This window comes from Leuresthes tenuis, unplaced genomic scaffold, assembly GCF_036924035.1.
Source record: "Leuresthes tenuis unplaced genomic scaffold, fLeuTen1.0.hap1 SCAF_1, whole genome shotgun sequence".
Taxonomy (NCBI): Eukaryota; Metazoa; Chordata; class Actinopteri; order Atheriniformes; family Atherinopsidae; genus Leuresthes; species Leuresthes tenuis.
This window is the reverse complement of record NW_027325355.1, coordinates 21,560,114-21,574,253: the sequence shown is the minus strand read 5'-3', so window position 1 is coordinate 21,574,253 and position 14,140 is coordinate 21,560,114. Positions and strand designations below refer to the sequence as shown.

At 39.7% G+C, this 14,140-nt stretch overlaps 1 protein-coding gene and 1 long non-coding RNA gene across 2 annotated transcripts in view; one reads left to right on the top strand and one right to left on the bottom strand.

The window, feature by feature from the left end:
* LOC140272883 (uncharacterized) overlaps positions 1-14,140 on the bottom strand; it is an 858,120-nt gene that overhangs the window by 633,041 nt on the left and 210,939 nt on the right. The gene's annotated exons all lie outside the window — the stretch shown is intronic.
* Positions 1-14,140, top strand: part of LOC140271687 (FERM and PDZ domain-containing protein 4-like) — a 45,367-nt gene that overhangs the window by 15,097 nt on the left and 16,130 nt on the right. The window contains exons 2-5 of the mRNA XM_072367008.1: positions 5,777-5,899; positions 11,235-11,386; positions 12,564-12,666; positions 13,515-13,560. Coding sequence (XP_072223109.1) covers positions 5,777-5,899; positions 11,235-11,386; positions 12,564-12,666; positions 13,515-13,560 — 424 coding nt within the window. The remainder of the gene's footprint in view (positions 1-5,776; positions 5,900-11,234; positions 11,387-12,563; positions 12,667-13,514; positions 13,561-14,140) is intronic.

The window sequence follows — 14,140 nt, the reverse complement described above, 5'->3', positions numbered from 1 at the left end:
CAGCATGAAGAGAGCAGAAAAGCACCAAATGGAACAAGAAAGAAAGGCGAACGTAGATTTATGAGGGGGGAGGGTCAAGCCATGGCTGAAGTTTCCTTGCTCGGAGCAAAGATTGTTGAAGTTGGAGCATTAGTGACCGTAATGAGGAAGAAGGAAGAAGCTTCATTAGTAAGCCAATTAAGAACATGTGAGTGACAGATAAATGTCAGATTGGATGATAGTTTTCTGCTGACAGCAGCACAAATCCTTTTAATTCAGATGGGATGTCACTCGATTGAGAGAACACGTCGTCTTTGACAAGACTGACAGACTTAAACTGAGATGCAAAAGTTTGGGCAATCATGGTGAAAGTCTTATACTGTCGATAGCTACAGAGATAGTCTGACTTCCTAACAGCATTGAGTTTAAAATTAAACATTCCTTAGATGCTTTAGGCAACATTATCTTTTTGTATATATTTTTATTTTCATGATTACTGTAACTAAAATGTATTACAGAAACAACCAAAGTGAATCAGAAAAGGCTGCGAAAGGATAAAAATGGCAAATATATGTTTAAAAAAAACATCGACACTTGCATTAACTCAAGTTTCCAGGTTCCCCCCATACACACTGCCAGATCCTCACTGTCATTCTTAGTATCAGGTTTGTCAGGTCAAGTGTGTGCTTTTGTATTATCATAGTTCATGCCAAGTTTTGTTTTGTTAGTTTTCATTGTCTCAGTTTAATGTGTTTGGTATTCCGGCTCAGTCGTGATTTTTATTGTTTTTTTGTTATTCTGTTTTCATCAAATGAATCAAGTTTTACTTTAAAATATCTGCATCCGGGTCCAATCTTCTCCACGCCACGCACCCAACCTCATCATTTGTGACAGAAGGATCTGGCCGTGTGCATGGGGGGGCCTGGAAACCAAATACTGAGGGGAGGTGATTGGTGATGGGATGCAGCTGAGAACAGAACACAGGTGACATGGATGAACCTAATGACAGGGCAAGAGTGACTGGAGGAAAAATCATGGCAAAACTAAAGACTAAACAGAAAACTAAAACATGAAAAACTTAGTCATGACACACAGGCTTCCAAACCTATGCAGTCATTTCATCTGTTTGTAAAAGAAAGATGAGAAGAATGAATCCTTTTTCTATTGCAGACTCGGTCGACATGCCGTATCGAGGGAGCTAGAACGGAAGTGACAGAAAACCACATTTACATTTTTCATGTATATTTCATGTGCTTTCCTCCCAACCACTTAACCTACTTATCCTTATGAGAGAATAAGCAGCATTCAGGACATGCAGCAGCTGCGCTTGTTAATAGAAGAAAAGAAGTTTCCCTGAGAGTTGTTCGTGATCTGAAATTAACCTAGTTGTTCTGTAGAGTGTAAAGTGTTGGGAGTATGAAGTCAAGCTGGGTTTGGTGGCTTTTACTCTACTGGCCTCAGAAAGTATTGTAATAATGTAGGTTAAAGCATCGTGCGAGAGCTCTTCGCCTTTTGTGCAAATTCATTCGGTCTGCATGGAGATCTGGAGGGAGTTTGCAGAATTTCATGCTTCCTGTCATGCGTGTGCTGCGTCTATTTAAAAAAAGAATGGGCCTCCCAAAATTATTTCCACTTCATGGAGAAATAAGTAGCCAGGCCACTGGCAGGGACAGTGCTCCTTCTGACAGGTCTGATCTTTAACATGAAGCTGTAGCTTTTTTGGATCATAATGGAGCTGATTCATATTCCAAACTGCAAGTGTGTGTCAGTGAAAACAAAACTAGGAATGGCTCAGTGACTCCGGTTCCTGTGCTTTCTACCACACATGGGAAAATATTCATGAATGGTTTTGTGATCCAAGGTAGAAATTAGCAACATATCGGGTCAAAAAAGAAAAGCACAGAACCCAAAGAGACACAGATTCATGAAAAAATTACTTCTTATGAGATTAATGACATGGGTGGGTCAGTCATGACTGGACTTTATTTTGCAGCCATTGGCACAGAGAACATTGAATTAGTAAGATTTAAAAATAATGGCTTCTACAACAGAATAATGGTCCTAAACAAGTAATCATCGTCATGCTGCAGAATGAAATTGGAACTGATCGCATAAGGACAGGAACCGTTAATGTAAGGAAGCTTAGACAGGAAAAACAGCTTCTTTTTTTGTGAACCCGAGTTAGATCACAGTCCTGGGCATTAACAGTCCAAGTCAAAGTTTCAGTAAATGAGAAATGAAGCACTTGTGTTTGGGGCTGTGCTGACTGGAGCACATGGCTGAATGTGGAGGTCTGTGGACATATGATGCAGCAAAAAGCAACAACCTGACTAACCTCAGTAAACACCATCTCTGTTAACTTTATAAAGGCAGCCATTTATTCGTCCTGCATGGAATTGGATACAGGTGCAATGGTGCTTCTTTTTCTTCCTCACTGATAGTTGTTATGCAAAAGGATTGGCATTGTTGTGTAATGGAACACTGGAATCCAATTTTAGTCTTCACACAAGCTAATGAAAAATCATAGCGAATTAGTGGCTACAATGTGAGTCTCTGTGGGACCGGTTATGACAAATCAGCTGTAGGGGAGATAGAAGGGTGACAACAAGCATTGGGGTCACTAATTTAATTAAAAGTATTCAAAGAAGACATGCTATACTCCACTGTTGACTATGTGTAAAGATTGTAATGCATAAAAATCACACGAATAGGCAGGCTTTGTTATTATCTGACAATTGATTGCCAAGTGTGAGTTTTACTTCTGTCTTCTTTGCATTATCTCAGCCCACAATCTGATTTTATTTAGTTTTATTCTATTCTGTAGTGTCACTTCTTTAAATTAAAGAATGACTCCTGTTAGTATGTTTCTGTCCAAGCAGATGGAACCAATTGATGAGTTTTGTGTAATGAATTGGAGGAGGAGGATGAATCGCTGAGGGAAACTGTTCCCTCGAGACAAAGTTTTAAGAGGAACGTGAATTGATCAATTTGAAAGAAAATAGTTTCTCTCATAAGTCAGTGTGCTGCTCTTGTTTCGCCAAATGCAATCCTAACAACAAAGCCGCTTCCTTTGAATCCCTTTTGGATTATTGGTATGTTGAAGGAAAAGGCTTCAAAGGTTGATACAGGGAAAGGCCAAGCGTAGAGTTAGGGGTTATATTCCCAGTGACATCTCCTTCTGTTGTGATCTGTCAAAGTTTGTCAGTTTCAACGCAGAGATTCTTTTGTCAGCAATTCAGCAGCTTTTCAGAGTCTCATGGCGCAACATTAAACTGGCACTGACACCTGATGTGTTGATTTGCGTTCATAGAGATTGAATCTTATTTCAAATATCAGTGCATACACATTTACAGTCTCAGTATTTATACACTGTCATCCAATAATACACTTAAAGCCACATTTTTAGTTTTCAAGTGGGCCATTTCAAACGTGGGAGCGCCCAGTAAAACAAAACTATTAAAGCCTTTCCTGTTTCATGTAGTAGCAGTTTTATCATCAGTGCTCATAGGGAGAAAACATTCTGGTCTGTTATACCTCTACCTCAGAGCTCCATCTTATCCCCTTTTGTCCTTGAGTTGTTGCTGTAAGTTGCAGAGCCTCCATGTGGCAAGTTGCAGCTGATGCATATGTGTATATTTGGATTAAAAAATGTGCCCATTGTTGTTGCCCTGACCATCATAATAAAGGGCTTAAGAGAGGGAGGTAATGCAAACAGGGAGCACTGTCTGTAGGGATAGGTGTCATCTCAACATTTCTCAGTTATTGATCCATATAATGTCACAAAGAAGCAAACTCTGGTCTTTCAGGCAAAAAAAAAACTATTGACTTATACTACCACCACTAATCTTTCTATTCTGTATTGACCGTAGGAGTCAGTGTGAGTGTTTGTTTAATTTGTGTCTGTGTTGGCGCTGCCATGGACTTCCAACCAGTCTGTTGGTAGCTGGGATAGGCTTCCGACCCCCTGCAACTCTGAACTGGATAAATTGTGTAGAGAAGATGAATGTTCTGATACGTAAAACCCTAGTATTATAAGAGCTCATGCTTTCTTTTACTTATGACTGTATGCATATATATATATATATATATATATATATACATACACAGAAACAGCTGCACCACTCCCTCATACACACACAAAAGTACTCACACACTGTGGATTTGTTTTCTCTGTGATGAGAGGGATTATGGGATAAAGGACGCAAGGCCACAGCAGTTTAGTTCAGTTTGGACCAAAGCTGCTCTCAACAGCAGCACAATGACAAATACAGATGAATGTCTGGCTGCACACTGGGGAGCTGCACAGCCGTTAACACCACGGCCATTGTATATATGGAGCACAAGAGCCTATGATTGGGATTCAGGAGTAGCAGTGGATCTGTTTTTCTTTCGGATGACTGAAGATCAGCAGAAACACAAGCTACTAAGGGAAATCCGCGGATTGCAACAGACTAGGGACAAGCCCAGTGGTGGTGGAAGGCATCTACTGCCTCCGAGGATATCCTGAATATCACTTTTTTATTTTTTATTCCTTTACGGTTTCCATTAATGGAGTTGTGGAATGTTCCTTTTTCTTAAGACAAGTGAAACACCACTTTCTTATTTTTTGTCCTGCTGCTATCAAGCTTGATATTCAAAGGGCAATTTTGTTTTAGCTTCCATCCTGCAAGCAATGAAGTGACAGAATGATGTATTCAACCCACCCACAACACAATGTTGGAATCAATCAGCTGGATTGTTACAGCGAAGATGTCCTCCTATAGTATGCATTTTTATCTACTTTAAGGATTTTTACTCACGAGTTATCACTTGGGCACTTTATTTCAACAGCTGGCCCGTCTAACTTAAACACAACTGGCCAGCATTCTCTCTCTGAAATGCCATGAATCATTTGTTGCTGTAGCTGTGTATCAGTTTGTAATCTCAATAGCAAACTCCTCATAGTTCATGGCAATGGGAGAAGGTGCTATATTTAAACAAAATGAAACAGAATAAGAAATTCAGCAGCATTTCACTGGCTTCTGATCTTATTTGGGATAAGTTCTGCAGAAAGTTAAAGACAGATGCTTCATAATCTGAGCACGATCGGTCGCTGTGGCATGTGAGAGCACATTTGAATTTTTGACTCGGCGCTCTTTATATTGTTAGTTTAGATAGCTTAGATAGTTTTTACATATTTTAGTCACAGAGAAAGAAGGAGGAGATGCGGAAAGACTTTTTCCAACATCAGTTTCCATCCTCTTGAAATTGTAATTTTCAGCAAGCACACCCGCTGTCACATGAGTATTTTTCTTTCTCTCGCTGCATGCATGGGTTTTTGCTCCTACATGCAGCCATTGATTGCCTCGCGACAGAGTCGATGAGCTGTTATTCCACTGCGGTCGATTGCTCTAAGCAGTTCTACCTCACACTGCAAGCCACACTGAGAGACGATAAGTCACACTAATTGAACTGAGAGGATTCTAACCAGCGGTGCGCTAAGTGTTTCAGAGTGCATGTATCCAGAGCGAGTGGATTGTTGAAGCAAAATCATCCCGTATGAAAACCCTCCCAGTCACGCTGATAACAAAAGTTAAAACGAAGTGTGTCCAAACCACTGTTTAATGTTTGTTAAATGTTAACTGTGTCCAGATTATAATCCCAAAAAATGACTTTGGCGAGGTCTGTCCTGCTTGAGTCTAAATTTTAGCCTCCTTTTGTGAAGATTTCCTACAAATAAAAGAGACTGAACCAAGCCAATTTTACCAAATTTTATTTGCGTATTTTTTACAACTGATTTTCTCTTTCTTTTTTTCAGCCATAGGAATAAAACGTCAGGCTGGCCACCCCCTGGCCCAGGCTCCTGGGCAGGACTGCAGGGGCCCCCGTACAGTTGGGACAGCATGAACAGCGCCAGGGATGGACGGGACTTCCTCACCCAGTATGTTTGATCCTGAACATGTTCTCACACAAATATCTACTGTCGAATCTCATTGCACCGGGACAACCCACTGGAGCATTTCAGAGTACTGTCTGACATTTTATTAGTGATGAATCAGGGTCGGTGGTCTTCATTAGGTAGTTCTTGAAGTGTTTCAGGTTTTTTCACTGTTGGTCAGCAGCCTATAGCAAACAGCCTTGTCTGACACCAGTAAGCTCATTACAGAGCCCATATTAAGCTTATTTTACAGGTTCATCATTTTGTTTAGAGCATTGCTAGAGGAGTTTAGCATGCTTTGATATTCAAAACACTCATATATGTGTGACAATACAAACACAGTATGACGCCCTCCCAAAGCCATACTTCAGTTTAATCACCAGCAGAGTTGAAAAATAGTGATTGAATAAGTGTGATAAGCATTGGTTAATGTAGCCCTTGTTCCTCACATGCACAAAAAGTAACTATTGTGATTTTGTATTCCACCAGAGCAAGCACTTTTGTCTCTGTTGGTTTATCATGCTGGAATAAATCCCCTGCCTTAAAAACATGCAAAAGCTCGAATTGGATTGACATTGAGATGCTAGCACGCAGATCTTAGGCACAAAGAGTCCAGCTTAATTGCTATGGATGCGATGGAACAGACATGTCTCTGATTTCTGTCTCACTGTGAAAATGGTAGATTGTCAGGTTAGTTGCATGTAGTACTGAAGACGCACTTCTTCTAGACTTGTTGTCCTCAAACAGCATGTGATCTCCAGATGTGTATTTTCTGCTGTTTATGATCATTGTAAGCAATTATAGCTTTTGTTGGGAGCAGGTTTTCAGGAAAACAAACCTGTACAGAGAAGCATTGTGGCTTATTATGAAATGAAGTGGCAGGTAACCCATTAACTCCTAACTGATAAACACCACCAGCATGCCCTCTTTCCCTGAAGTATTCTCAAAAGCAACAACAGTGACAACACTCAAGTTACTTTGTCCTTACTGAAAAATGTTTGCCCAGGGTATTTTTGTTATTTGAAATTAAGTTTTTGCCATCTGCTCAGTCCTGTAAAAATCCTTGCAAATGTAATATTTACAGTGGTAGTGCTACACCAATTGTTATTGGGGGCTATCGGGGGGCTTATCGGGGGCTATCTACACACGCATCTGGTGGGATGATGTCATTGACATGTGCCGCTGCAGCACAGCTCAGTTCCTCTCTCTACTTCTGCATCCTCCTTTCCAGGAGCTCTTCATCCGTAAAGTCTGACTCAAAATGGTAGGGACCTCCATCGTACTCAAAGTCGTCTTCCACGTCGTCAAAATCTGATAAATATTCTGCCATGTTGCACAAAACTAGCAGGAGCAAACTCTGTGTGAAGATAGACGACCGTCACAGAGTACAAAGTAAATAAGCTGGCGATGACGTCATCATGTAGAAAGCCCCCGATAGCCCCCAAGAACAGCAACACGGCAGCTCTGAACTAACAGAGCAATAGTACGTGTTCATTCATTCATTTGTCTTAAAGTGTTGGTGGAATAAAGACAGATAATGCCTTATTTGGAGGCTCTACCCCGTTCACACCCGTTGGATATATATATATATATATATGGATATACGCAGATCTCGAGTAATCTAAATAATCTAAATGCCGACTTTCACCAAAATGTTAGCAGTTGAACGTATGTTATGCCAGAAATAAGGTCCAGGTTTAAAAAAAAAAAAACTTCCCCTTTAATACAGCCTCTCTGTTGATGATGGTATGATGCAGCATTTGAAGACAAAAGTCCTGCTTCAGATCAGTGCTCAGTCCTAAACTGAAACACTTAATTTCATGTAATAATAGATTTCAAACCTACTTATGTGCACACGTAACATGTACTTTGCCTGTCAAAACAAGGTTAACAAGGTCTGTTAAGCTTATTATATTAATTATTCTGCTTCATTATTAAATGAATTGAATCTGTCTTAACTCGTGCTAGCTCTTTAAGTCCTTTAGAGTTAATGATAGAGGTGAACAAACCATTTTTCCCGAATTCTTTTAATCTTTTTTAATGAGCAAATTTGTTTCACAATTCCATTTTCTGGGATATGAAGTAACGACAATTTTAGTTGTGTTGAATTTAAAAAAATTCAACAGCTACAAATGGTATTGAAAAGGCAAGAGCTCTGGACAAGCGTCAGATTCTGAGGTTTGCATGTTCTGTTCCATTCTTCCATGATTCGGATTTGACCTTTTGATTTCAGCTTACCCCTAACCCCATTACCCCCACTCCGTCCTTCAGTGGGATTAAACCCATCGACCCTGACGGGAAAGATGAGCCAGTGCTCCAGATTGGAACATGCCTCATTACAGACAGATTTAGATTGAGATTTCGGCCCCTTATGTACATAACAAATCAACTGATTGATCTGGACTGGCATGAAACATAAAGGGCAGATTCAGGTAGAGCTCCTTATTGTAATTCTAGATATCCATGTTACAAACCTCTAAAATTCCAATTTGAATAATTTAAATCGAAATATGTGATTTTAACATTTATTTGACATTTTATTTAACAGATACAAGTATAAAGGAAATCATTTTCAGAGTCCCCACGGGCAAACTTTGTTGTATCTAGAAAATATGAACATATTTAGAATTTGAAGCAGCAACACACTCAACTATAAAGTAAAGAGGGGGACAAAGAAAGAGAAAGTTAATAGAATATGCAGATAACTGTCAAGTAGGTAGTGTGTGGCGTGGTGGTGAAGGGAAGAACCCGGATGCAGATATTTGAAAAAAAAACACTTAATTTAATTCAAAGCACTATAACAAAACACGCGGCTGAGCCGGAATACAAAAACCTAAACTATGAGAAAACTTGACAAAATAAAACCTGACCATGACTGTAAAAAAAATCTGAAAAAGACAACATGGACAAACCTGATACACATGAGTGACGGTGGCATGGATGACGGTGAGGATCTGGCAATGAACGTGAAAAAACGTGGAGACTAAATATCAAGGAGGGTGATTAGTGATTGAGTGCAGCTGAGGGGAGAAACACAGGAAAACATGGCAAAAACTAACCGGGAACATAAAACATTGTTCTGGAAGATTCTACCATCACCAGATTAACTGGTGGCAGGTGAGGGTGCCAGGATTGGGTATAAAAGCAGGATCCACCAAAAGGCTTAGCCTTTTCAATCAAGGACTTTGAGCCAAACTCAATCAGAGACTCATTAATAAGTTAAAATATATACATATATATATATATATATATATATATATATATATATTTATACAAATTGCAAAGAAAGAGAGTTCAGCATAAGGTTTATATAATTTATTTGTATTTTCAGTACAGTGAAGACCCTAAAAATAATTTATTTCGCACTTGTGCCCTTTTAGTCAAAGGTTCAAACAAACAAACAGTTTAAGATTGAAGATTTTGTGGTATTTTAGAAAATGTTACAGCTTTTTTGAAAATGAGGATTGTCAGCATCAGTGGCTAAAAGGCACAAAGGCCATACAAAATTAGTAAACAATGTCCAACTGATTTAATAGTGCAGCGTTTCAGAAGACGGATACGGTCTGTGGTGGACAAGGCCACAGCAGACTCCTTGCTGGACTGCATTGACAGAAAAGAAGCAACGAATGCCAAGAGAGCTCTCCAAGCTGCAAAGAGCAGAGGAAGCACAGAAAGGATGAGATAACCCTACTAAAATTGTATATCACCATTTAATTAACAGGCACTCTGAGTTTTCAGTGTGTCGGCTCAGACAGACGTCTAAAGCTCAGCAATTTAATATAGTACATTTACATTTTAGAGCAGCTCTCACCCTAAGTGCAGTGACGAGCAATATGGCAAATAGAAGGGCTGAGAGTGGGGAGATCAGTGGTCACGTATCACATTTAAAACACCACAGTACAAGACAGGTGCTTTTAATGCACCAGAACATGCATCACTATCCATGTCGTTTAATCTAGCAAAGTATCGAGCCATAAAAAACTACCGGCACTTTTTCACTCAAAATCAGCGACATCAAATCTTTCTGAAAAAAGTCAACTTGTCCAGTCAAAATGATTTTTTTCTAGATTATGATGAGGCCTTTCTAGAAAGGTTATTTCATTAGATCAAAATTACATTTTATTCCTAACATGTTACACCGAAGAGTTTTGTGATTTTGTTGAACTGCATGTTCTTTGACCCATGGCGACTTTAGCTGCTTTTCCACGAAACAGGACGTTCATATACACGTGCAGCCTCTAGTCATTCCCTAAGTCCACCCCAGCCCCAAAACATCTGCAGGGCCATATTCACTTAGAATCATAGTGCCACCTCAAGGCAACCAGAAGACTGCTTAAATTGACACATATCCTGTTCATATGAAATATACCGGGTGTCGAGATGACAGACAGGCGCATGATGTATGATTTGTTGACATTCTCTAAAGCCGAGTAACAGCCAAAGGAAGTCATGTGTATCTCGTTTACCGCTAAGTGATTTTAATCCTGTAACATTTGAGAGAGGCCCATGCCCAAAGACGCTTCTGTGTCTCTGAAAGAACCACTTGATAGGTCTAATATCTCTACTTGTACCTTTTTGGAGCACAATTACGAATGGTGAATTATCATTGAGTTATACTCTGCATCTGAATGTGTGACAGTGCATTTCCAAAGCCTTAAGGAGAGAGTTATGACATTTAGGAGAACGAGTCGATAATGATCGAGATTTCAGAATGAATTGAATTGCCATCAGTGGAAAAAAATTCCTAATGAGCTACTGATTTAACTTAAACAAGGAGGAGCTTTAACGAACATACATTAGACAGATATACAAGTTCTTTACACTTAGAAAATGAATTATGATGAAGTGATCAGTGAACTTTTAATCAGAATAATCCGCAGACTTTTATATAGCTTTAAGTAGCAAATTGGTTCCAGATCACAAGTCTGAGGCATTTTATGAATAAGGCAGGACAAGTGGCGCTGAAGGTTTAAAATGCTCTGCACCTGAGCCAAAGCTCTGATTTATGAGCAAAAAGCTAAACCAAAAGCTCTATTCATTCCAACTTTAATGTTTTTATCTGAGCCAAAACTCTGCTGCAAGGAAGAATTCATTGGACAACCGGTCGTGTTCTTTAAGAAAGCCTCCTTTGACCGACTGGATAGATTTGATCCTTTAGTCATTGTGCCCATTACCCACAATGTCATCATCAAGCTAAACTTTTTGCTGACTCATTTGACATCACTCTCGATGAGCAGGTCAGCAAACTGTCTGAACTTTAAGTGAGTAGATTGAAAATGTCCTTGTTCTCTTGATTTGTTTGATCACATATATATTTTGGTCGTTCTGTATTTTTCAGCCAAGGGTCCCAGAACAGCTCACTGGAGGAGGTCCACCTGGATGGGTTCCCCCCCGCCCCCCGTCTGGTGGAGATGCGACGGGACCCGGTTCTGGGCTTCGGTTTTGTGGCGGGCAGTGAGAAACCAGTGGTGGTCCGCTCTGTCACACCAGGTGGGTGCCGCGATCACAAAGCTTTTCCCAGGCAATGTGTCCAATTAAGTACAACTTGAAGGTTCACAGATGAGTTTTTGAGGACCGCTGGAGTTGGACTTTGAAATCTTTTAGGATTTTTTTAACAAACGAACTTGAGGACAAACTTATCTATTACACGTTGGTGGTCATAACCCGCCTTAATAGTTTTGCACATAGAAATAAGAAGATTATACTTTTATAATATGGCATGTAATGTTGTATCTATAATATAATTGTTTTCTATGCCAAGCAAAAAGATGAGTGCATCACTCAAGTTACATCAAGTTTCTCAAGTTAAATGTATGAACTTGTGTTTGATTCAGTAGCTGCATAGACTCAAGTGGCCTTTACCTTCTTCCAAAATGCATATATTTTGCTAAAAAAAGAATAAATGGAAGTATAGTTGGGAGTATATTTCTCAATGTAAATGTCAGACATAATTTGTCCACAAAGCTCATAGTCAGATGAGCATATAACTGCTCAAATGTGACGATGCTACATGAGAAACAAAAAGAAAAAATAATCTGACTTACAAAACAGAGCAGGAAAACAAATCCTAATGCCTCAAGATATGCGAGTGTGCTTCTTGAAAAAGGGATTTTCTTTCAGATCATCTGAAGTGTGCCAATCAGTGCAAGCAGTCGCTGCAGTGATTGATTAGAAAACACCATGCAAACTGTTGGCTTCTCAGCCAATAACTGTATAAGTGAATACAATAAATCTAATGTTTGGTTGTTTTAATGTTTTTCATGCTGGACGTATATAAATTGATTGGTTGATTGCCAAATTCTAGCCAAGCTGCTTACACTCTCCGATCAGCCATCAGCTCCATCTGTGGCACATGCACAGACAGCAAGTGAACATCTCAGTAACCAGTCCGTGTGGGATTCTGAGCAGATGGATGAATTGATATTCTGTTTTGACTGGTTGGCCAAGAAAGCGACTATAGATGCTCACTCTTATCATGTGTCTCAAAAGACAAACACACTCAACAAAGTGGGCCGATACAAATTCACACATTCATAAGTAAGTGTCACTTGGCTGAGACTGCTCTTATTCATTCACGTATAATCTTCAGCAGACAAAATAAATCTGTCTGCCTGCTGCCCGCATTGGACTGATCGGCTCTGACCTATTTTCATGGTTTTGTGTGCAGGTGGTCCATCAGAGGGGAAGCTGCTGCCAGGCGATGAGATCATCATGATCAACGATGAACCCGTCGGCTCGGCTCCTCGAGAACGAGTCATCGATCTCGTCAGGTACATACACATACCTCAGGGACTCAGTCACAGCTGTAATAGTTCAGTTCAGGTCAGCTGGCTGGTGGATCTGTTGCCTTACTGGTAATCTCAGCACATAAAAGCATACATATTTGCATGGTTATAGAGCCAGGTACAGTGGAAAGCAAAGGATTGGGCACCCCATGGTCAAAATTTTCTCTTCCTGGGTATAACCAATTTATCAAGCTACAAGGATTGAAATCCGGGATTTTTGCCTACTCTTCGTACAATAGGCTTATAGTTCTGTGTAACATTTACATTGATTGATTTCCATTTGCCGTGATGGACTGGCGAGCTCTCCAGGGTGTGCCCTGCCTGTGGCCCAATGACAGCTGGAATAGGCTCCAGCCTATTGGATAGATGGATGATTTCCAGTTGAGGGCATGTTGGAAGGCACCAATAATCACAGCAAAAAAAGAACAACAAAACAATTATTATGTGCGTAATTGAAGTCATAATCATTAAGTTGCCTTTTAAATCACGGTTATCATCACTCCAGTTAAGTCTTTGCCAAGTATTAACAATGATTTCAAGTCGTCTGATTAATTCTTGGTTAATACAGTTCTGCTTAAGATTAAGAGCATCTTTCAGTGTGCACAGCATGCTACCACTCAAATAATGTTCACTGCATAGAAGCAACAATCACTTTTTTTTAATTAAACTGGGAACTTAATGAGTCTATGTATGAATGCCTCTGGTTTTAACTGCATCTGGCCGTTGCCAGAAGCCTCTTATTCCTAATCGGGTTCCTGTTGTTTATCCATTCCTGTAGTTTTTTTGTGTGTGTGATTGTGTTGACTTTGTGCTTTTCTGTCTGCTTGCTTCAGGAGCTGCAAAGAATCCATCGTGCTGACTGTTGTTCAGCCATATCCTGTGAGTACATGTTGTAACCCTTGTCAAAAACATTTATCAGAAATATAGGAAAGCAGTCTTTTTGGACTGAATATATTTTTGACACAATAATGAATGTTTTTACATAAGTTTCAGAAAAGAAACCATGATGATGACTGTTGAGATAAAACCGGCTTATAAAAGGTTCCTGTTTGTACTTGAATGTGGGTTTCAGTTGCATTTTACAAATTTTTTATGAGCTGGAACTTGCCAAGACACCTCATGAGGCCTGATAACTCTCTGTCACATATAGAATAAGGCTAGTTCTATCCAATATGTTTTCATTTTGGTCATAAATTCCATAAGATAACCATAACAAACAAAAGAATGACCCTGCTTACATTGTAAGGTACCCATAAAATTAGATCCTGATGTTGGTTATTCCTCTGCGTCACAGCAACCTGTAACAGCTGTGGGACGCATCACCATGGCAATGTGGAAAATGCTGGAAAAGCTTTCAGCAAGAAAATCTATTTTAATGCCTAAATATGATGTTTTCCCAACCATGACCAAGTATTTTCAATGTATAGTGACTTACAATAGTAGAGTAAAGGAAGTAAAA